General features: G+C 40.0%; 1 protein-coding gene across 2 annotated transcripts in view; it reads right to left on the reverse strand.

Annotated features, from left to right (window-relative positions):
- Positions 1–1,292: 1,292 nt before the first annotated feature.
- ZCCHC14 (zinc finger CCHC-type containing 14) overlaps positions 1,293–22,998 on the reverse strand; it is an 89,489-nt gene continuing 67,783 nt past the window's right edge. For both annotated transcript variants that reach the window (XM_032793759.2, XM_032793757.2), the window contains 11 exons: positions 22,801–22,874; positions 17,296–17,367; positions 16,984–17,093; positions 14,200–14,294; positions 14,049–14,103; positions 12,465–12,732; positions 10,458–10,549; positions 6,466–6,593; positions 5,851–5,991; positions 4,338–5,768; positions 1,293–1,377 (listed from right to left, as the gene is read on the reverse strand). In XM_032793759.2, the coding sequence (XP_032649650.1) occupies positions 1,322–1,377; positions 4,338–5,768; positions 5,851–5,991; positions 6,466–6,593; positions 10,458–10,549; positions 12,465–12,732; positions 14,049–14,103; positions 14,200–14,294; positions 16,984–17,093; positions 17,296–17,367; positions 22,801–22,874 (2,522 nt within the window). In that variant the 3' untranslated portion in view covers positions 1,293–1,321. The remainder of the gene's footprint in view (positions 1,378–4,337; positions 5,769–5,850; positions 5,992–6,465; positions 6,594–10,457; positions 10,550–12,464; positions 12,733–14,048; positions 14,104–14,199; positions 14,295–16,983; positions 17,094–17,295; positions 17,368–22,800; positions 22,875–22,998) is intronic.

A 22,998-nucleotide genomic window follows, 5' to 3' on the forward strand; every position in this document is an offset into this window, starting at 1 on the left:
TAAAAAAAGGCCACACCCATTGCAGCAGGTGGAATTCCTTGGGCAAGACAGGACAAGACCTTTTCAATTCAGCAACATGAGCTTTGTTTGGCTTCCTCCTAACTCTTAATTAAACTTGCCAACTCAGAATTATGTACTCTCGGTAGTTAACACCAAAATTAGTAATCTGTAGTCTACTGCCACAAAGGAGGCTAACAGTAAATCCTTCAGAGTCTTTAAAATAATGATGTTTACTACACTTTACATGTTTGAATTCTACCCCTCTGACTCCTGTAGCAAAAGCCTTGGGGTACAAGTCAGAGTTTCATTACATAAAGTAAAGCAATAGCTTGCTAACTCTGCTGCCAGAGTTTATTTTTAGGATGGTTTAAAATTCATTTACAAAAGCAGAGTAGTAAGGTTTCTGTGAAAGATACCTATATACAGTAACAGGACTTGAAAGGTGTTTCGTGTATTACATAAAAAACCCCTCTTTGTGAAGCCTTTATGTCCCTGGAGTCTCTGGGACTTGGACCCTTGGAAAACTAAGTTCATTTCACTGCTAGTAACCCACTTCTAACTAGTAATAATGGTGATAGTGAGAGTAAGGTTGTTTCCACAAGGAATTGAAACTGCCATGTGTGTTCTTTTGGAAGGGAAAGGAGAGAATTATTTAAGAGAGTACTATTGTGTAGTAAATCACGTAGCCTGCTGGTGCCAAAGTTTAAAGGTTGGAACTTCTTTGCCTCTTGCACTGGTCTCGGAGTGACACTATCTGCTAAAAGTGCAGAAGCCTGAATAGTTTTACATTCTTCTGTAGTGCAATCCTTAAAAATCCCAGAGATTAGTGCCTGATTACTTTTGAAAAAAAGTAGCCATTTTCCTTAGCCCAGGGTTTCAGAGGCTGGCTGGCACACAGCCGCTCATACCTTCAACCTCCAGTTCTCACTTCAGATCACACTGTAAGTAGCTGCCCTGGAGTTATCCTTTTCATTGCAGAAGGTCCAAAGATGGCAACATTCTTCAGCAGAAGTGTGCAGGGTGGTTGCTTTTTTTGCATTTGCAACAGAAAATGTAGCTGGCCAGCTTCACTTGCCATCCACTGCGCATCAATTGCATGATACGTATTAGGCAAGTTCCATCTCCCAAGATCTAAACTTGAATTTTCGTGATCAAAAATAGGTTTGATGCACCCCTAAGCTAGATTTTCTACCTAGTCTAGTAAAGTAAAGCACCTTTGGATTAAAAAACTCATTAAAACTTAACAGCAATGGACTTCTCAGTTTTGTATTTAAAATTCCTTATCTCCATGGCTTACAGTGTTCTCTTGGGAGAGAAAGTATCAGTCTGTGGTGTCAAGACTTTCAGCTGGAGGGGCATATTTCAGCCTAAAAGTACCTGTAGAAGAGGGAAAGGAAGTCAACAATGCACACCTTTTTTAGCAGTTCTCTCTCACGGCATTTTAAATATCTGCTTCTTACAGATTATGCAACAGCATTATAAAATGCTATAATTAAAAAAAAATTGATTTTTTAACATTTAAATACTTTTCTTTTAAAAATAACCCATGTCAAGGCCTACATTTAGTATAATCTATAAAGTCATTTAAAATTAAATACCAAATGCACTACGTTTGCTACCTTTGGGTCGGTCTACACTAGAGGTGCTACATCGGCACATCTGCACCATTGTAGCGTGTCTGGTGAAGATGCTCTATGCTGGCTGGAGAGCGCTCTCCTGTTGACATAATTACTCCCGCTCTGCGAAAGGCGGAAGCTATGTTGGCAGGAAAGCATCTCCCACCAACATAGCACCAGTGTGGACAGTGCTTAGGTTGCTGTAACTTGTGTTGCTCAGGGCGGTCTTTTTCACACCCCTGAAAGACGTAAATTAGATTGACATAAGCCATAGTGTAGACCCACCTTAAGTTTTACAGAAAGTCAAGCCACTGAACTGATGGAAGTCACTGGCTAAGCAACAACTTGGTTCTAGATGAAGTACTAAGCCAGCTTTTGACAGTAGTAGCCTCAGGCACAGAGAGAATATTTGCATTCATTTCAGTTTATTCAACTAGTTAAGTTCAGTAACTTGTTCATTCTAAGTTAAGAGATGGACTGACAACTGAAAACGCAGAAAAACTTGTTTTCCTCCTCTAATATATGAGTAAAAACTAAGTATGAGAGGATGACATCTCCTAGTTCTAAAATCTTGAAGACCTCATGACCAGCAGTAATCAGATACTACTACTAGTTAAAAAAGTTTTAAATGTGCTTTTTTATAAACTTACTTTTCCCTTTATGTAATAAAGAATGAATCATTCACCATTACATAAAAACGTAAATAACTAAGAATGTGAATAAATGTATGTTAAACTACATATGCTTAAATAAATGTGTATAGATGTAATGTAACTACCTGGTTAACAAAAAAGTGCCAAATTATACCAATCAATGAAAATCAGCCTCTCTCTAGGAAAATAACTGAAGTACAAATGCAAAACAAGATCGATGATATTAATCCAAGTTTCCTGTTTGCTGATGTAAATCATGATTTAAATCAGTGATTAAATCATTTTGATTTAAGTAAATCCAACCTCTTACACAATAAAAGCAGCAGCCACCCTCACTCTTATGAAGTTGACAGGGAGCCGTCTACTGTAGGCAGGATGAATGGGGAATAAATACACAGCACAACACAGAATGTTGCTGTGGCTAAGATGCAACTTCGGGGCAGCAGAAGTTTAAGATATTCAAAACTGCAGTAATTCAGGGCAGTTTTAAAGGAGTTGATGAAATGCAGTTTTAACATGCATTAAACAGCACCATTCTAGTTTTTTAGACTAAGGCTGTGTCTATACTACAGACCTTACAGCAGCACAGCTTTACTGCTGCAGCTGCGCTGCTGTATGGTCTCCTGTGTAGCCACTCTGTGCCAATGGGAGAGAGCTCTCCTGCCGTCATAATTAAACCACCCCCAATGCGTGGCGGTAGCTGTTGGCAGGAGACCGTCTCCTGCCAACAGCGCTATCCACACTGGTGCTTTTGTTGGTGAAACTTATGTCAGTCAGGGGGGTGTTTTTTCCACACCCTTGACCAACAAACTTTTTGCCAACCAAAGTGCTAATGTAGACAAAGCCTCAGAAGTCTGCTGTTGGCCTAGGATTGACTGAGGCAGTGCCACAGTTTTCTGATCTGCCACTATCAAAATACTAAGTTCCAGAAACAACAGTAATTATTATTTATATTTTTAGCACTGCTGTAAAACTCTGCCTATTCTTAAAAAAAAAAAGAAAAAAAAAGGATAAGTTCTGATGACATTCTCTGCACCATCTAAACACAGACAAAGCACAACCTAAAATATTATTTGCAGTGCCGTAGCTGTGTCAGTCCCAAGATATTAGAGAGACAAGGTGGGTGAGGTAATAGCTTTTATGGACCAACCTCTGTTGGTGAAAGACAAGTTTTAGAACGTATCATTAGGTCACCTGAAAACGAGCTCTATGTAAGCGCAAAAGCTTGTCCCTTTCACTCACAAAAGTTGGTGCAATAAAAGATATTACATTCCAGATTAACAAGGTGGGCAAGCTATCACTTTAGTATCGCTAGTTCTAGCCAAAAGTCTGCATTTCATTCTGGAAAGTTATACTACACACACTATTATTTTAAACACAGAACTTCAGGAAAAGAAAATTATGACGTGAACATGCTTTTGGTAAAGTAACAGTTCACTCCCAAATGTGCCCTGTCCTGATCCAAGGATTTAAAATCTCTTTTGGAGGTGCCTTTGCTACAATACTGGAAGATACATGTATGCCATGGAACCCACATTTTCAGTAACCACAAGCCAAGTCCTTCAAGAGGATGCAGACATTTCATTACAGATGTTGCACTCTACTTATGTACTTTTAAAAAAAAATTATGAACTTTTAAGATACCCTTCAAAATAAGAAACAGACAATGGCTCAGGGCCAAATTCACAGACAGTATAAGCAGCTGCAACACTGTTGCAATCAGTCAATGGAAGTTCAGCCCCTCCAACCCTCAAAGGGAAATTCACTCCTATGCAGAAGCCCAACGCAAGACTTTTAACAGCACTTATGCCCTAAAGCAGGGAACATGGGGTACACACAGGAGTCAACTTAATCTTCTGTGAAGTTAGCCCAGACTCTCTCTTTCTTTTCAAGGACACTGGCTTAAAACATGATATTTTTCTGTAATTAAATGAAGACTTGATAACAAGGTACCATCATTAGATTTTGGTCACATCCCCACCCATATAGGTAACTCCCATTCAGATCAACACGCAGTTCCGCACACAGACTAAGGAGCCCCACATCAGCACCACCACCCCCCTCTTACCTTGCCTATTGAAATCCATTGGTGGCTGTTTGCAATCCTGAGCTCGGTGACCACTGGCCCCACAGTTGTAACAGGAAAGGTTCCCATTTTTTTTGTGGCTTGAACCATTGCTGTTTCCCATCATTCCTTGTGTCTGATACACCCCTGCTGTTCCTGCCATAAAGTTCTGCATTGGGGGAACTGCAAACGTGGACTGCCCACTCATTACAGAATCCGGTGTTAAACCACTGTTGTAGGGAGAATGAACCATTGGAAAAGTCGTGCTGCCGTTGTACTGCTGCGTGTTGATGTAGCCATTACTACATAAAGGATTGAAGGGTAGAAATGGAAAGGTAAACATTGAGGAACCTGAAAATGGGTGCTGGAAATAGTTAGCATAACTGACAGTCATACCGCCTGAACCACAGTTCCCACTACACCCACAGGAACTACACACCATACACCCAGGCGGTTGCTGCTGGTGGTGGTGGTGGTGATGATTCTGATTTGGTACGGGGATACTCCCTGCAGATCCACCACTACTACTGCTGCTATAGAAATTGGTCTCAGCAACAGACGAAATTGTGGGGCTAGAACTGGGGGCAGGACAACTGGGCAAATTTGCCATGTTTGCAAATGATGTGGATGGGTGGCTGCTGGAAGAGGCAGTGTTACTGTTTGCACAGAAGCTGCCTGGCATCGGAGCCACTGGCATACTGCTCATTGCAGAAAAGGCAACTTTGGTGTTGGCTGTATATAGAGCAGTCCGGGGATTGATTATTGCAGGAGACACACTTATTTGCATATTGCTGGAGCAGGAAGTTTGTCCAGCAGTGGCAGAATCCGTAGGAACAGAAGAAGATACCAGGAGCTTGATGGGTGGACGTGCCATATGGAAGACTGTGCTGGATGTTACAGTGGCAGCAGTACTTGCTTCCGCTATTAATGATGTCTGTTGAGTTGTTTTTATCACTCTGTCCAGAGTTGAAGCATGTACAACTTTGGTTCGAGGACCATAGTTAACAGAAGATGAAGAACTGTTTTCAGGAACTCCTGAAAGTACTTGCAGGGGCTGATGGGGAGATGATGTGGGCATCACATCAACCACTGTATTTCCAAAGCTCTTGTCCATTTTAATGCTGCTTCTAGGTCCAGGTGAAGCTTTATTTCTTTCTTCTAGAGACAAAAGTGAATGCACAGAAGAGGAAAGTAGCTTCATGTCTGTATTTCGCTCTGACTTGTGCATCGCATTTAGCATTCGAATAGGGCTGATGTGGGTGGAGGCTGCTGTCATCATTTGCATTGGCAAGATATGGTGGCCAGAAGGATTGGAGCCTGCATCATTCTGCACTGGTAGAACCTGGGCTGTGGGTCTGGCAGAGCTTGAAGTGAAATGATTTAGTAACATTACTGGCTTCTCTTTTTCTGAACTGTCCAAGTGAATCTCTAAACCTAGAAACAGAAAAATGTATAAATACAGCTGCTTCACTGGACAGGATCAACACAAAAATAAGCTTTGCTTGGTTTTCCTTACGTCTCTCATTCTCCTCAGCACTATCTGAGCTCTCTTCCCTGGTCTGGATCCCCATGGGGCTGGAAGAGGAACTTGAGTACTCAGAAGAACTACCTTCTCGGGGAAGCGGGTGGGCTGGCTGATCCACATCTACACGCAGCTCTAGGGATAAAGTATGCATGATAAATCAGTTAGAAAACATGAAAACTATTTGCAAAATTGTCATCTAGATGACAAAAGCCTGGTACAATACTGCAGTTTATGAATGTGTCTCCCGCTATCCTCCTACCCTTAACACACAAAGATGCTTCAGGCTACTGAGGATTCACATTGGCCTGAGGAACAGGAGTCCAGAAAAGTAATGATTATGCAACAGCTCGAACAGCTCTTCATATGCAAATCATGGAATGATAATTGTATGTTTGTTTCACTCAAATATCACCAGGAACAAGATTCGTCATGCAAACAACTAAGTTCTGGAAGAACATGACCACAAAGGACTGACACAAATAAAGCAATTAAGTTTTAATGTGAGGTTGGGACAGTCAAGCCATGAGCTTGCTGTTGTGTGAGAACATATCCATCCTATACCTTATAGCTTATGATGGTGCACTGTTCTTTATATTGCTTATTTACCTGCAGCATGGTTGCCACGAATACTCTGGATAGGCCCTACATGAGTAGTAGGAGGGACCCTGGCCACTCCACTGCTGGTAACTGAAGAAGGTGGTCCTGGATTTAGGCACCGTTTCTCTGATTTTTCTCTACAGTGAATCGGGTGGAGGGGAAAAAAAATTGGTTAAAACAATTTGGTATTTAAACAGAGTTTTGAATGAAATTGAGGCAGATGGGGTCTATGTTGTCTCACTCAGTAATCGCAGTACAAAGATTATGCTAATTTAAGATGCACAAATATGAATTTCTGGAAATTAAATCAATACTAGCCACTGCTTCTTGCCAGCACTTACATTGGTCTTTTTTGTTATATGGTATCATACTGAGCCACTTATTTGTACGAGGTATTGAGGATAAAATATCACAAAAGGAGAGACTGAATTCTATGTGATTAACTAAATACAGCGAACAGAGAGCTAGCCCTTCATTCCAAAAATGAAGAGGAAGCTAAATGCAGAGAATCTAAGAGATAAGTTAAATGTGATTCAAACTTTACAAAACCTAAGGCCTGGTCTACACTACAAAGTTAGGTTGATGTAAGTCCATGCGCATCAGCCTCACTGTGCATGAGTTTATAGCCTCCCCATTTTAAAATCCTCTGCATATTTTTGAAATGCGTTTTCCTGATTGCCCACCTCAGCTGCTCTACCTTGATGTGTACAACTGCCCAATACACCATGCTGGCTCCACACACTAGAAACACTTCTGCCTGGAGTAGACAGCACAGCTACGGACGAGCTGTAGAAACATGATCATCTACAAATAGATGGCACAGGGGATGCAAGCAAAGGCATACGACAGGGATCAGCAGCAATGCCGCATGAAAGCAAAGGAACTGTGGCTGGTATACCACAACATCAGGGAGGCCAACAAACGATCTGGTGCTGAGCCACAGATCTGTTGCCTCTATGAGCTTCTTGCCATACTTGGCATAGACCCCACCAACACCCTGCAAACCACTATGGATACCTCACAGGAGCCCAAAACAGAGACCTCCACTGTGAACAGTGAGGAGGAGAAGGGGGGAGATGTAGCGGGGGAGGCAGCAATGCCACAAGCCAGGACCTGCTGGAGATTCCACCACACTCTAACCAGTCCTGCCAGCCAAGCCTGGAGGAGTCCAATGAAGGGGAAGGGACCTCTGGGTTCTTGTGTTATGTGAAGGAGTAAGTAACACTTCCTTATTCACTTTCTCCATCCTGGTCAGGATTTATATATTCTCCCTTAGTCATCACTTGTCCAAGATGAACAATCCCAGTTTTTTTACTCTCTTCTCATCCCAATCATTTTTGTTGCCCTTCTTTGTATTTTTTCATTTCTAATATATCTTTTTTGAGATGGGGCAACCAGAGCTGCATACAATATTCAGGGAATGGGCATAGCATGGATTTATATACAGCAGACCCTCGCTAGAACGTGCGTCTTTATAGCGCAAATTCAGTTATAAACATGGGAGTGCGCATGGATCCCAAATTTAATTATCTTAATTGGAATCCATGGTAACGTGGTCCTCGAGTTAACATGGGACCATGCAAGGATCCAAAACCCCACATTTTAGCGGGGGTCCAGTGTAGTGGTATTATGATATTTTCTATCATATCATCTCTCTGTTTTCTAATGGTTCCTAGCATTCTGTTAGCTTTTTTGACTATTACTACACACTGAGTGGACGATTTCAAAAAACACTAGAACAGTTTTAAAACAAACATTTCCCGGCAGCAGAGACATTAAATATATGGTCAGCTAGATGCATTTATGTGGTCCACTTGACATATTTAGATTCTATAGAGCTACCCTTTCAAATGTAAAGCTAATGCTTTCCAATGTGCATTACTTTGCATTTATCAACACTGAATTTCATCTGCCTTTTTGTTGCCCAGCCACTGAGTTTTGTTCAACTCTGGCATCCCTGTGCCGGAGCGCTGGGGTGAACTCAGCATACAGATGCAAGAACATGGTTTTTTTGCATCCAAAAGTTCTGCAACCACTTCTCGTTGTCTTAAACCTGCATTACACTGTGATCCAACCATTCAGTGCTTGTTTCTTGGACCCAAAAGCTGTGCTCCACCATCTGAAGCTGCTCCATGAATGCCACCAACAACCTTGGATTGTTTTTCGCTATGTCTCAGCAAACTGTCCTCAAAGAAATCCTGATGTCCTCAATTGTTGCGGTACTTCCTGCGAGTGTGCAGATACCGAAGGATCATGCGTCCTGTACTTGCGGCGTCCATGAGAATAGCACAGAGCTCTGTGGGCTCCATGCTTCTGTCAGAGATGGTGGACTCTGAGAAGTGCTGAGCAGGTTTGTGGAATTTTTTTTAAAAAGTCATGAAAATGATGGGATATGGATGGTATTATGGGGTGGAGAGAGCTGCATGCTGGGAACTTGACATCTCTCTCCCAGAGATCCCTGCACGACTAATTTCTACCTCACAACATATTGCGAAAAGTTCCCATCAGGCTTTGAACTGGAGAGTAGTGCATGGCACACTGGGATATCTACCCATGGTGCACTGCACTTTGCATCGACACAAGCACTCCTGGTGCATATGTGCAGTGCCAACACAAACAACCAAGTATGCATGTGCCCAAGTGACATACAAGCTTCAGTGGCTGCGTACCAATGTAACTTGTGTCGACCAAAGTTTGTAGTGTATACATGGCCTTCAACTAATAAACATGTTGGGAGTGTAGTGTAGTGTGAGTACCTAAACACTGGAACAGTTTTAAAATAAATATTTCCCTGCAGAAGAGACATCAAATACATGGTCAGCTAGGTGCATTTATGTGGCCCACCTGGCATATCTGGATTCCACAGAATGAACCTTTCAAATGTAAAGTAACTGTAACCAAGGCAGTGTTGTTTGCCTGAGTCTGTAGAGAGCGTAGATGAACGATGCACAAATGTGAACCCCCTCACTTCTGCATTAATCTAGTTTGGGGGGTAGCCACAAAGCTCCGTGCCAACAACTATTTATTTACAGGTCATTTAATCAGACAGGATGGAAACCAAGTGAAAGCGAAGCACAGGGATGAAGGGGTTTTGAAGTTGCTGCAGGGAACAAAATGAAGAGAAAAGAAAGGAGGAAAGAAAAAAAGAGAAGGAGGATAGGGAAAGGAGAGAAACACAGGACAGAAAGAGCATTGTTGCTAATGATGAGAATGTTTTGCCACTGAGTGATGCTGAATTCAATCTTAATAATATTGAAGACAGGTAGGAGTTTAGTTACTATATACAGGGCATATGCCACCTTTGATCTTGATGCAAATATCCCACTGGCATGAGTTGCTGTACCATGGTGAATTGAGGGGAGTAGGTAATCCTAAATTTATGCTCCAGGTTACAATTTAAAATGGAACGTGGACCTCATGAAGTTTACATATCTATCCTACAATGTCTAGGATTCAAATACTGCAGTTCTGAAAACTTAAAATTGAAAGTGACTTTCCTTGTCCAATCTGAGATAAATTAGAAAACAAAAACAGGAAGAGCACAAATAGTGAAAAGTAATGTGGATTTTTAAAATTCTTCCAGTGTTAATAATTTAAAAAGTAAATTAGTAGCATAGTTCAAGGAATTTGTTTACTTTATGGTTCAAGTTGACAGTGTCCCCTTTGAAGTTGAGTTCACCAATTCTTTTATGTGCTTATCTCATTGGCCTTGAATAATCAATAATAAAACAATAAGTACTAAATATACATAATCCATATTTTCGAAGTGCTTTTCAAACTAATTATGCCTCCATACCCCTATGAAAAAGAAGTACAATCTAGATTTACACATAGGGAAAGCCTTGAAGGTTTAACAATTTGCTCTGTCCTCGGAGCAAAACCAAGAGAAAAACTGGGATTAAATTCAGGAGTTTGTACAATTCTAGTGCCATTTAACCATATTCTACCAACTGAAAAAGCCAGACAGACTGCACACCCCTCCCCACAACACACACACTTACTTTTCCAGTTCCAGCTGGGTCTTCAGTTTTTTCTTTGCTCCCATGGTGAGGGATTCAAACTTATTCAGATCTTCTTCAGTAAGGCTCAGAAACTTTTATAGGAGGAAATATGGAGGTGATTTTACAGTGTGCAATATATGGATATGTACATTTCAAATGACCCTCCTGTATTCTCAGTGATTTCCAATTCTGAGAAGCACCTTGAAAACTCTTGTTTTACACATGTATGTGAATTTTAATAAGTTTTATTCCAATTTTAAACTAAAGATTTAGGGGAGTATAAAAATGGAGGACTTGGGTATTAAAGAGGTTTTTTAGATTAATTACAAATATACTGCTAAAATATTTGCCTATATTGATCATTCACAATAAAGACAACATAGTCCATGTGCACATAAAAGGCAATTTCGTATCATAAATGAGCCAAATAAAGTTTTAAGTTCTGGTTCCCTAAAAAAACCCCTGACATTTTGAGACTTCTCCCCAGGTATCTAACAATTATCTGGCGACTATAGGAATAACACAGCATACAGGAAACAGGTAATTTTGGGACTAGTCAGTCAATCTGGTGCAAGAAATATTTGACAAATTTTGGGAAGGACAAATTGTAAGAGGCAGATTAAGGTTGAAAATGTCTACCACTCCTCCCTTCAATGAATACTTAATATCCATAGCACTACCACTAACTCAATGAGGGTAAGACTGTAGCAGAATGCAGGGCCATTAACTACTTCCTAGCACACAAGGAGGGCTGCTGTAATGTCAGAAGCGGAATGATGCTGGTCCCAAGGTGGTGAGAGAGGAGTGAACTGTAGGTTGGGGATTCTTTTGGTTCTGTTTGTTTTGTTTATGATAAATTGTTTTTGACTTACACTGATAAAAGACCTGCTGCTGAAAAAGTCATGCTGATTACTGCTGCTTTATTTCGGCTGACAATCCAGAGTACATCAGTTGGTTATCAAAAGTTAAAATGTAATTTATTTTCCCTAAATGTGTCATTTAACATAGAAATCATTTAGCTATCACATCTAGAGCAGAGTTCAGTTTTGTTGCATGGGTCAATCTAGTTGCAAAGGTACTGTGAATATTTTTCAACAGAATATACATACCAATATAAGCACAGCAGTTATTTGGAAAAAAACAAGTCAAACATTAAAATATGCACAATTTTGTCAGGAAAAGGAAAAATGACTACATCTATTTTTCCTGAATGAGGAAAATCAGATTAGAAAACTGTGGCCTTAGGCCATAGTCACTGAAATAATATCTTTCAAGCCATGCTGCAGTGCTGAAAAAAATCATTGCAATTCAGAGCCATGACTTAAAAGAATCAGAATAAGTATTTAATCCACCAGAGGGCACTCAAAGTTCAAATATAGTAAGAGGAGAAGGAGATTAATTTTACAACATGTATATTACAGATAGAACTGGGTATTAAACAAGTACTTACATTCATCTGATTAAAAGCCAATGTACTTCAATGGCATTCATGATACTTTTTATGCAAACATTCATGCAATGCAAGTGATTTTTGTTCACAACGTTTGTGGAAAATGAAAGCATCCAACACTCATGCATGTTTACCCACACAGAAGCTCACTTCAGAAGTGAATCTTGACATGCATTTGGATAACCAAGACTTTTACAAATAGTAGGGAAAAAAAATCAAGAACGAGAATAAAATGTGACTTAGATGACATATTGGACATCAAAGGATGAATAGTGAACAGGAAGAGCGAAGGGGGTTTGTAATAAACCCAGACGTTGAGAATTCTGAACTAGGAAATATTTAAAGTAAGTCTCTAGATAGTTCATCACAAAAATAGGAGGCCATTTCACCAAATAAAGTGTTCCTACAAATAGTTTGCCCAGCTCTAGCTACAAATATCTACCAGTCCAAATGTAAACATTAGCCTATTTTGCCATTTCGCTTTTCTATACATGCTAGAGAATATATGGTTTATTTAAAAAACAGATTCCTTTCTCCTGTCTAGCCCACCACTTTACCTTCTCCATTGTGAGTTGTTTGAAGACAGGATAATACTTGTGCAACCGCAGTTTCCTGAGCCAGTCTAAAATCCCATTTTGCTCCTGGGTCTGCGGCGTCTGTGAACTGGAAGACAACATGGGTGAAGAGGTGTCCATTTGGGAGCGGAAGGCTAATGATGAGCCTGTACTCCCTGAATGAGAGCAATGGGGCAGTGCAACTGAAGAAACAGCTGAGTGCTGTACATGATTCTGTGAAGACTGAATACCAGCTACTCCACATATAGGTCTGCAAAAGAGAAAAATAATTTGATTTAGCATACCGAATTACTGCCATGCAGAGTTCAGTCAGTATGATCACACACACACACACACACACACACATACCCATTCACCAATAAAATAAAGGACCATGTTTCAGGGATCCAACACACTGCTTATTTTATAAGTTACTGATTTATACTTTTAAAATCCTATTCTCCTAATACAATGAAAACAGTACAGGTTATGTCTAACAAAGTCGAGATTTCAACATTGGCATAGCTTTCCCCATCACTGCAATATATATAAAAAACCCATTGTGAAATGGTTTTTACACATGTGGAGTGAGTGAATCTATTCAGTTAACATTATTTTCTCCCTTGGTCTTTCCACTTCCAGGTGAAGAAACAAGAATCACCTCAGCTGCAAAGTATTCATTACTCAATTTCTGGATTTGTCAAATCCTAAGCAAAAAGGCAACAATATGTCTTTCCTTCTCTTCCCACGGCTGCCTTGAGCCTCTGTTGGAAGAGATCAGCGTCCTCCCTCAGGAAAGCCAGATTCACAGTTTAGAAAACACTGCCCTTAAAGGTAGACACTCAACTACAGAATGGAAGAAACACTATGATGGGCCTCTAACACCACCTAGGTGATATTAGAGAAGACCATGCCTGTGTAATTATGGCTGCATGAGGATTATTATTATTTACTACTTGTATTCTGGTACTGTCAAGGAGACTCCAATCAGGGATCAGGGCCCCATTGTGCTAGATATGGTACCCCCGCATATAAAGAAAAAATGCTCCCTGCCCCGAAGAGCTCACCATGAAAGCAGAGGGTGAGCAACAACAGATGGATACAAGCCACAGCTGGGGCAGCGCGAGGTAACAGTGAGACAAGTATGATTAATATAATAAACAATAATCACAGAGAATTCTCCCACCATTGTGGGTCAGCTGGTTCTAACAATAGTAAGAGTACTGATGTAAACTGATTGTCACAGTTTTACCATTCTCAGCAATTTTGCTCACGGCAGGTAAAGACACCACACAAAAAATGCCAGCTGCTTGTCTATGCTAGAGCTCCCACCTCTGCTAGCATGAGTAGGGCTGCGCACCAGTGCTAACATTTCCTAAAATCTTCAGTGTAGACAAAATCAGTGAAACCACAGCTTTCAGAGTTCATTGTGCTGAGAGTTCCACAGATTAACAAGGTGAGCAGGCACCCGAAAGTGCATATAACTGCATATTAAAAAAAACCTCTCTCAAACAAGGGCATGCAGATAACTACCTAAGTGAAAGAATTTTACAACTCTACATTGGACACAGAAGTCAGGTATCTCACCTTCCAGATGCACCCAGCGTAGTGACTACTTTATAGAGAGAGGGGTTGCCAGGACCTAAACAACAGGAAGATTAAAAAAGTTTTGACTGGCATCAGTTTACTAGATTTATGTCAATAATATGTGCATTTTAAACTGTTTATTTAAACTCACTTGAACTCTGAAGTTGCTGGGAGGAAGATGAAGTGCTGAAGAATTTCTTTACATGGTCATTTTTCAGCACATGGGAAGGTAAGGATGCCAAATACCTAAAAGTTAATTTACAAAATTATGTTTGTTTTGTAACTGACTATGAAATCAACACTGAAATCAAGAGTGAAATTTGCATTCACCTTTTTTTTTTAAATGCCTATTATTCAATAGGCATGCTATTCCTTTATACTGGTTAATAGTTTACATTCAAAGCTGATTACAGACTTATGAATACAAGAGGTTGGAACAGTGAAAAATTACGAGTGTGTGCGTGTACAGGGATAAACTTGAAAATTGCCTCTAAAAATTGTGAAACTAAAGCCCATAAAGTATAGCTGTCTACTATTGTTCTTGCTAAGCTTTCAAATGAACAGCAGGCATTTGAACATATAGCACCTGGCAATATAGTAAAAAAGGCTGTAAAACTCATGTCACATGTTTTCTGCTAAGCTCATTCCTCTTCTTGGAATCTAAAGATGGCAAACTTCTAGAACTTTATAATGTATAAGACATACATTACATTAAAGTGCATTACCAGAGTTTTTCTTATAAAGCAAAACAATTTGTTTGGTTTTCACCTGCCGAATCATCTACATATTTTGAAAGCGCTAAAAAAATTGTTGAAAAGTAAAGAAAAAACAGGGGGAAATGTTTTGACTGCATCTTCATATTTGTAATGTCTAAAAAGACATTGGGTCAAAAGTTACTTATATACAGTTTCCATCCTGAAAGTTCACAGTTTATTTTCATAGTTTACAACAACAGAGACATGAGTAAGTCACTAACATGAAAAATGAAAACATTGCAATCTGGGGGTCTTTATTTTGTAATGCTTTTTAAAAATAAATGTCTGTCTTTCTCTGTTGTGAAGATACAACCTTTGCTTTGTAAAGAGACTCTGCTGCTCTGTTAACTTAGACTTGTGGAAAACTGTTGCCAACTAAACAAAAGCAGTGACAAAGATATGAAGCCTAAAAGGGATTTTTTAAATATTAACGTTATTTATCGTTACAATCTAAGCATACATTTGTTACCTTTACTCTGGCAAAATGGTGTCCACCAGTGCCATTCCACCAACAACAGTAATGGGGAAAAAATGCTCTGTCCTGACTAGAAAAACAAGGTGTTTGGCAAGCGTACTAACATGTTAATTAGCATGTTTTCCAATAACACTTTCTATCCAGAGCAGTCCAAGTACTTGCTGACATCATTTTGCTTGATGGTGTTCCAAATTAGATACAGCTCTACTCCGCTGTATCGTGATCTGATACAACATGAGTTCCCATATAGCGCAGTAGCAGCGGGACTCCGGCGGCGCTTTAAAGGGTCCGGGGCTGTGGCTGTCGCGGGGAGCCCAGAGCTCTTTAAATCACCGCTGGAGCCCTGCTGCTGCTACCCCGGGGGCTTGCCAGAGATTTAAAGGGCCCAGGGCTCCAGCTGCTGCGGGGAGCCCTGAGCCCTTTAAATCACCACTGGAGCCCTGCTGCCGCTATCCTGGGGCTGCAGCAGAGGGGCTCCACCGGCAATTTAAAGGGCCCAGGCTCCCCGCAGCGGCCAGAACCCGAAGCTCTTTAAATCACTGCCGGAGCCCTGACGCTCCTACCCCGGGGCTGCGGCAGCGGGGCCCGCTGGCGATTTAAACGGCCTGGGGCTCCCCGTGGCCAGAGACCCGGGTTTTTAAATCACTGCTGCAGCCCTGCCACCGCTACCCCGATATAATGACATTTCATCTTTAATGAGGTAGTGATTTTTGGCTCCCCACGACTGCGTTTTATCGGGGTAGAGGTGTAGTTTTAAACTATTATGGTTGGTCCACAATGACCAAGTGAATCATGTGGGGAAGAGCTTTTTAACACCATATATTAATACGGCTTTGTTAATAGGATTTATATGCCACTGCAAGTGGGTGTGAGGACAAATCATAAACAGACTTAGAAAACAGGTGTGTCTACAGACACACAAGTCAAGCATTTTATATGAGCATAGCTGCTTATTCTACTTTAAAGTAATAGTAACATCACAACAACTTGATTCACGTTAACTGTGAGCAACAGCATAATGGGCTGTGAAAGTGTTTAAAAAGACATCCTCACATAAATGAGGACTATTACCCAGAAAACAATTTTCTTGTATTTTTCTACTAGTTCTGGCTCTGTTTCTCCATTAAGGGCCCAGACTAATTTTACAGATCTTACTCAGGCAAAACTACCATTTGCAAGATAAGATCTTGAGTGAATATCACAAAAGGCTGTATAACTAAAACACAATCTTCAAAAATGCTGACAATTTCATCTTTTTTTTCTGCTACTTCTTACAAGTGATTAACCCAAGTGTGGCCTCTCTTAAATTCCATATTGAACAAGCTTAAAACTTCACTCTTAACTCACTTTGTACTGCAAACGATCTAAATGTGATCACTTTTTCAAGGAACTTTTTCCACCTTAAGGCTGTAATCCATTATTTGCTTCTACCAAGGAACCCCATGATTTTTATTTCTTCAGAAAGTGTAACATAGTGCAATGTGACCATGTCTATTTCTACACATAGGGTCCAAGTTTGTCAAAACTCTTGTACATTGAAATTAGTGGAATTACAAGCAACTACGTTTGTAGAATCAGGCTCAAAGTTCTTGAAAGAAGTTAAGAACATCTTGTCTACATTTTAATTTCCTGATTCTCTCCCCTCCCCAACCCTCTTGGACAAGGAAGCCATACGGCAAGTAAAAATTAGTTTTCAGAATCATACCTAATATCCGATTCCAGGTCCATGTGGTTCCTTTCTAGGTAAAATGAATCTGGACCAGCTAGGCAAGGAATGAACTTCTCCAAGTTTTCTTCTGGGTACAGCTGAGATAGCTAAAGGAAGAGGATTTATAAATTGAAAAAACAGGTGAAAAGAAGGCTGTTACTTGTCATTTGAGGACCCTGAAATAGTTCATGAGTTACACATTTATGGAGTTCAATCCATTTATGTTATCTTAGGGTGCTTCTAAAATACAATTGAACAAAATCACATATAAGGACAAAGTACAAAGTAAAGTATTTTAGAGTCTTTTACCTTTGAAATAAATTCAGTCACTTCAGTAGAAGATTTGGTTACCAATGTCACCGAAGAATCAGACCACAAGACCTTAAGAAATGAAAGGTGTTCGGTTTAGTAACTAAGCATACAACTCTATGGTTAGCTCTAACAGCCTGGACTCAATAAACAGCAATGTTTATTTCACCCATTATGTGGATAAAGGCTTGGACCATCTGTATGTTTGGCATATACACGATAAACATTTTTGTTCAAACACAGTTACAGTCCCTCAGCTCACTGTTTTTATTTTGAAGATGGCTGCCTCCTCTTCTTGCAGTATTTGACTCCTGCTAACTGCCATTATAGCTAAGACCATTCAGAGTTCTTAAAATCTACTTTATATTTTATAGAGCCTTGCCAACTATAGCAAATGTTAACACCAAATGGGAGAAACACTGATTGGAGAAACATTTTCCTCCCATTGTTAACTGAAACAGCTGGTTTGTAGAATCTGAACAACACACCACAGCATGTTACAATGCTCATTTACAATCAATCAATTCCATATGTAATGCAAAGTTGAGGCTCTGACGAAAACATCTCATACAAAAGAGCATAGGCTTAACACTGACGCCTGCCGTTATTGTTCTATCTACACACTTCAGACAGCACCTTGCGTATGCTCTAGAAAAGCTAAGAGATGAGATGGGCTTCTCTTCCTAGCTGCTCTTCTATAAAAAGTCCCTACAACTTCTTTCTTTTAATCGCTATTACATAGATCAGGGGTGGGCAACCTATGACACGTGTGCTGAAGGCAGCACGCGAGCTGATTTTCAGTGGCACTCACACTGCCTGGGGCCTAGCGGCCGGTCGGGGGCTCTGCATTTTAATTTAATTTTAAATGAAGCTTCTTAAACATTTTAAAAACCTTATTTACTTTACACATAACAATAGTTCAGTTATATGTTGCAGACTTCTAGAAAGAGACCTTCTAAAAACATTAAAATTTACTATTGGCACACAAAACCTTAAATTAGAGTGAATAAATGAAGTCTCGCCCCACCACTTCCGAAAGGTTGCCGACCTCCAGCATAGACATTCATTGGTTCTTGCCTGACTGGTTTAACTGAGCCAAAAGTAAGAATATCTTCACAGAAAGAATATCAGAAAAGTCTGGCAAGTACTGCTGATCCTAAAGATCCTTAGACTGAAAATACCTGAGGTCAAGTGTTTGGAATGCATCTGAATCTTCAGCAGTAATGTATGGGAAAAACCTGTTTTTATGTTTTTAAAAAGCAGGAAGCGATTTTTCCACAACACTAATTTCAATGACAACTGAAAACATACAAGGTTTCTCCAGCCATCAAGATTCTCCCAAAACACTAGTGAGTGGAGAGTAAAATACATGACATAATTGAGGAATTTCCTCTAGCTACAGTTGCTACACCAAACCTAAGAAAGAAAACCCAAGGAGTTTCTACTTCTATAAAATGTGCCCCCCCCCCCCCCCCATCTCATGCTACATTACCAATGTTCTTTCAGGGTTCATGAGCACTTTCACAAAATATGAAAGGCGATCTCCCCCCCCCGCCCCCAGTTTTGTAATAGCAATAACTGAGAGCTGGCACACTGTTCATGTTTTGATAGCATGTTATAGTTCTCAGCATTCACAAAACAATTACATGCATTTCCAAATCAATGACAAATAATTCTCATCACACCAAACTGCTTAGTCAGCTTTGCTTCTTTTCCCCATTGAATCCAAGCAGCATATTTGAGGAGTTTTTAACCCCGAGAACCGCAATTTATTGGTTTAGCTAAATTGTACCCTGTACTTTCAGACAGTTATAGAGTATCAACTTGAAATTATAGTTTCATTTGGAAATTTTGTACCTACTATTATTACAAGTAAGATCTGAATTACTATCACTGAAATTGCAGAGGGAAAACGGTTTACGTTGTATTGTTTGTTTATGCTGTGTATTTGATAACACTGCATGTGTAGTCAGTATCACAATTTTGTTGACAGTCTAGAATGGCATCAGACACACACACTTTCCCTCAGACCCTCCAAGAGAGTGTTTGCAGTTTTAGATTTGCAGCTGTTGCTACTGGTAGTAGCAGCAGACATAGAGGAATGAGATGGTGAGGAGTGGTGGATCCAAGCATGTGTTTTGGCATTTTGGGGCCTATCCTAAATACATTTTCCTCCCTCCTCTCTCTCTCTCTCACACACTCGCACACAAAATTAAAAAGCGACAAAGAGTCCTATGGCACCTTATAGACTAACAGAAGTATTGGAGCATAAGCTTTTGTGGGTGAATACCCACTTCATTCGACACATGCATCTGATGAAGTGGGTATTCTCACCCACGAAAGCTTATGCTCCAATACTTCTGTTAGTCTATAAGGTGCCACAGGACTCTTTGTTGCTTTTTACAGATCCAGACTAACACAGCTACCCCTCTGATACTAAAAATTAAGGAATTTTAAAAATTCAGGATATTGTTTAAAGGATACTCTTATCAAAAAAATCAAGTTGGTAGTGTCACTTTGAAAAGCCAAGTTTTATTTTGAAACCTCATGTAATATCATTTAGCATTGTCCAAAATATCTCTAAGTTTATGGCCTTGTTCTGAGTGGATATGTGCCACAAACCAAGCCCAGTTTCCAGTGCTTGAGATGAGAAATGGCAAAATGCTTCTCTCTCATCCAATATGACTAACGTGTGTTCTTGAATTCTTAATACAACACTCAGGATAGTTCTCTGATTATAAAATGAGGTCACAAATCTAAAAAGGCAGTAAGGAAAAATAAACAGAGGAAGAAAAATACTCAAGAAAATAGGCTGCTGAATTTCAATTAAATAAGAGTACAGCAAAAAAAAACCCTGATATGGATGTTAAATCTATCACATAAAGAAAGCAGCATGATCAGCTTGTGTCAGACACTGACACTGGCAGTATTATCTTCTGAACCACCAAGCGACGGAAGATGTCTCTATATTGCTCAATATCATAAGGGTCTGAATTTACATCAGAATTTACTTTTTTTTAAAAGCCCTTGTCAAGTACACAATTGTCTGAACTTGGCTTACATGCCAACATGTGGATGTGCAATTCTGGAAGGCTTCATTTGCTGAATCCTATGGAGCAAATATAACCGTCCTGTTTCACAGAAACCCCTAGAAGGGCAAGAGAAAGATTGGACACCACTACTGACACTTTCTGAGCTCATCTTGGTTTCAAACCGAACATTCTACAATGGAGTTTTATCACCTACATTCTTTCTAGGAAGGTTGTCTGAGGTGGGGTCTAATACTGAGCTTTTTCTTAAAATTTCTCACTAGTGCACTACCATCACTGCAGCTCCCCCAATGCAAGATTTAAGGCAGATAAATGATGCGGTCTATCCCTGTTCAGAGAGGGCAGGTCTAGCCGGCATAGCGATAAAAATTCCTGAAACCATTAACAGCTTATCTACATTGAAGGAAAGTTCCCACTGTTGCTAGGAGCAGTGGTAGTGCAGTGGTGAAATATTTTATTTTTCAGTGTAGATAAGACCTTATTGTCATTAAAACACAGCACAAATAACCATAAAGTAGAAGTTTAACTTTAATGCAGTCTCAAGCATCTGTATAGTTGTTTGCAAAGGAAAACAGATTGCATTTTGGTGACTAAACCATACAGAAAACTAAAGTTAAGTATTTACCACAGATTTAAGTAACAACATTCTTGTAGTTAGCATACAAGACTGGGAATCAAGAGAGATGGATTTTATTCCTGGCTCTGCCACAGATGCCCTATGTGACTCTGGGCAAGTCACTTATCTGTGTCTTAGTTTCCTCACCTGTAAAATAGGGATAATACCAGTCTCTTAAGGGTATTCCGAGGCTAAATTAACTAAGGCCACATTCTTCAATCTGCTAAAGGCACTTTTTGTACAACATGAACAATGTAAAGTGGCTTTAAACTAGCCAGAGAATTCCCCATGTTCAAGGAAATTTTACATGAGTGGAGAGAGAGCTGCATATGCCGCTTCACTGCCTCCTGCAATAGCCTTCCCACAATCTGCAATGTGAGCCAATGGGTCACAGCAGAATGAAGCTCTGCCACACCCATTCTGCCATTGGCTGTGCAGCTCTGAACGAGGCAGCTGCAATCGACTCCGTGTGGCTTTGGTTGATAAAGAGAGATGAGGAGTGCAATTTTGAACAAGCAATGTTACCTAAACTTACGGAATTGTTTTTCCCAATAAGGAGCTAGATCATGAACATCGACAAAACAATAGAACCACCTACCCCTAAATCAAATTCTGCTTTTGGTGTGTCATACCAGAGGTTTCTCAGGCATACCAGAATTAAGACAAAAAATTAATTAAATCTAGACATTCACAGATTCATAGACTTTAGAGCCAGAAGAAACCATAAGAGCATCTTGTCTGACCTCCTGTCGGTGCTCAAGTCATGCTTGAATGCTCTGGAATGGCATTCCAGAATTTCTGACTCAGTTTCCTGCTCTGAAATAAGAGATGGCAGCTCAGTAACCTGCCCAGGTTACTGAGATGCCATCTCTTTTTCTGGAACAGGCCTGAAGCAGAAGGGGTGGAGGTGGCAGTGTGAGGAGATGGTGGCTTCCTCCTCCACTTCTGCTTCTGGGCCATTCTGGAATGTTCCAGGACTACTTTTATTTTTTTAAAGGACTTATCACAGGACATCATATTTTATTCAGTTATTCCTATATTGAGCCCAAAAACTTGCGTTAGACTAAAGCATTACTTGTATGTGGCTAAAGTATATCTTTCGGAAAGGCTTCCTGTCTCTGTTTGAAGACATCAAGAGATGAAGAATCCACCACTTCCCTTGGTGGTTTTGTTCCAGTGGGTAATTATCCTCAATCTAAAAAATTTGTGCCTAATTTCTAATTTGAATATGTCCAGCTTCAGCCTCCAGCTGTCAGTTCTTGTTATGCCTTTCTGGGAAGATTACAGAGCCCATTAGCACCTGCTATTTCTCCTTGTGAAGGCATTTATACCCTAATCAAGTCACCTCTCAGTCTTCTTTTTTAATAAGTTAAACAGTTTGAGTAAGTCTCACACTGTAAGGCATTTTCTCCAACCCTCAAATAACTTTTGCAGCTCTTTTCTGTGCTCTCTCCAAATTTTTTAACATCTCTTTAAAAAATGTGGATAACAGAATAGTACACAATATTCCAGTATCAATCTCACTAATGCCATATACAAAGGTAAAAATCACCTCTACTCTCACTCACTACTTTCCTGTTTATACATCCAATGATTGCGGTAGCCTTTTTGGCCACAACATCACACTGGGAGTTCATGTTTTATAGCCTAGTACCAATCCCTGTGGAACCTCACTAGAAACACTCTCATTCAATGATGATTTCCCACCGATGACTATTTTTTGAGATCTGTCTGTTTGGCCTGAATGTTCCTTAACTGTTCCAAACTTTCACATTCATGTTTTAAGTATTTTCTTCTTTTCTCTCATCCCATTAGAAAAAAAAAATCCTCAAAACTTACCTCAAAGGAATAGTCAACATTTCTTTCATTCTTCTTATGTGCCAATCCCTTTACTTCCACTTTTTCAACACTCACTATTAAAAGTAAAGAAATGAGAAGAATAAGAAGGAAGTCCCCAAACACCGAGAAAACTAGTTATTCTTATCTAGCACCAAAATTTGTTTTGAGAGTGAAGCATGGCAGTATTACAGGTATATA

This window comes from Chelonoidis abingdonii, chromosome 19 (assembly GCF_003597395.2).
Source record: "Chelonoidis abingdonii isolate Lonesome George chromosome 19, CheloAbing_2.0, whole genome shotgun sequence".
Lineage (NCBI taxonomy): Eukaryota > Metazoa > Chordata > Testudines > Testudinidae > Chelonoidis > Chelonoidis abingdonii.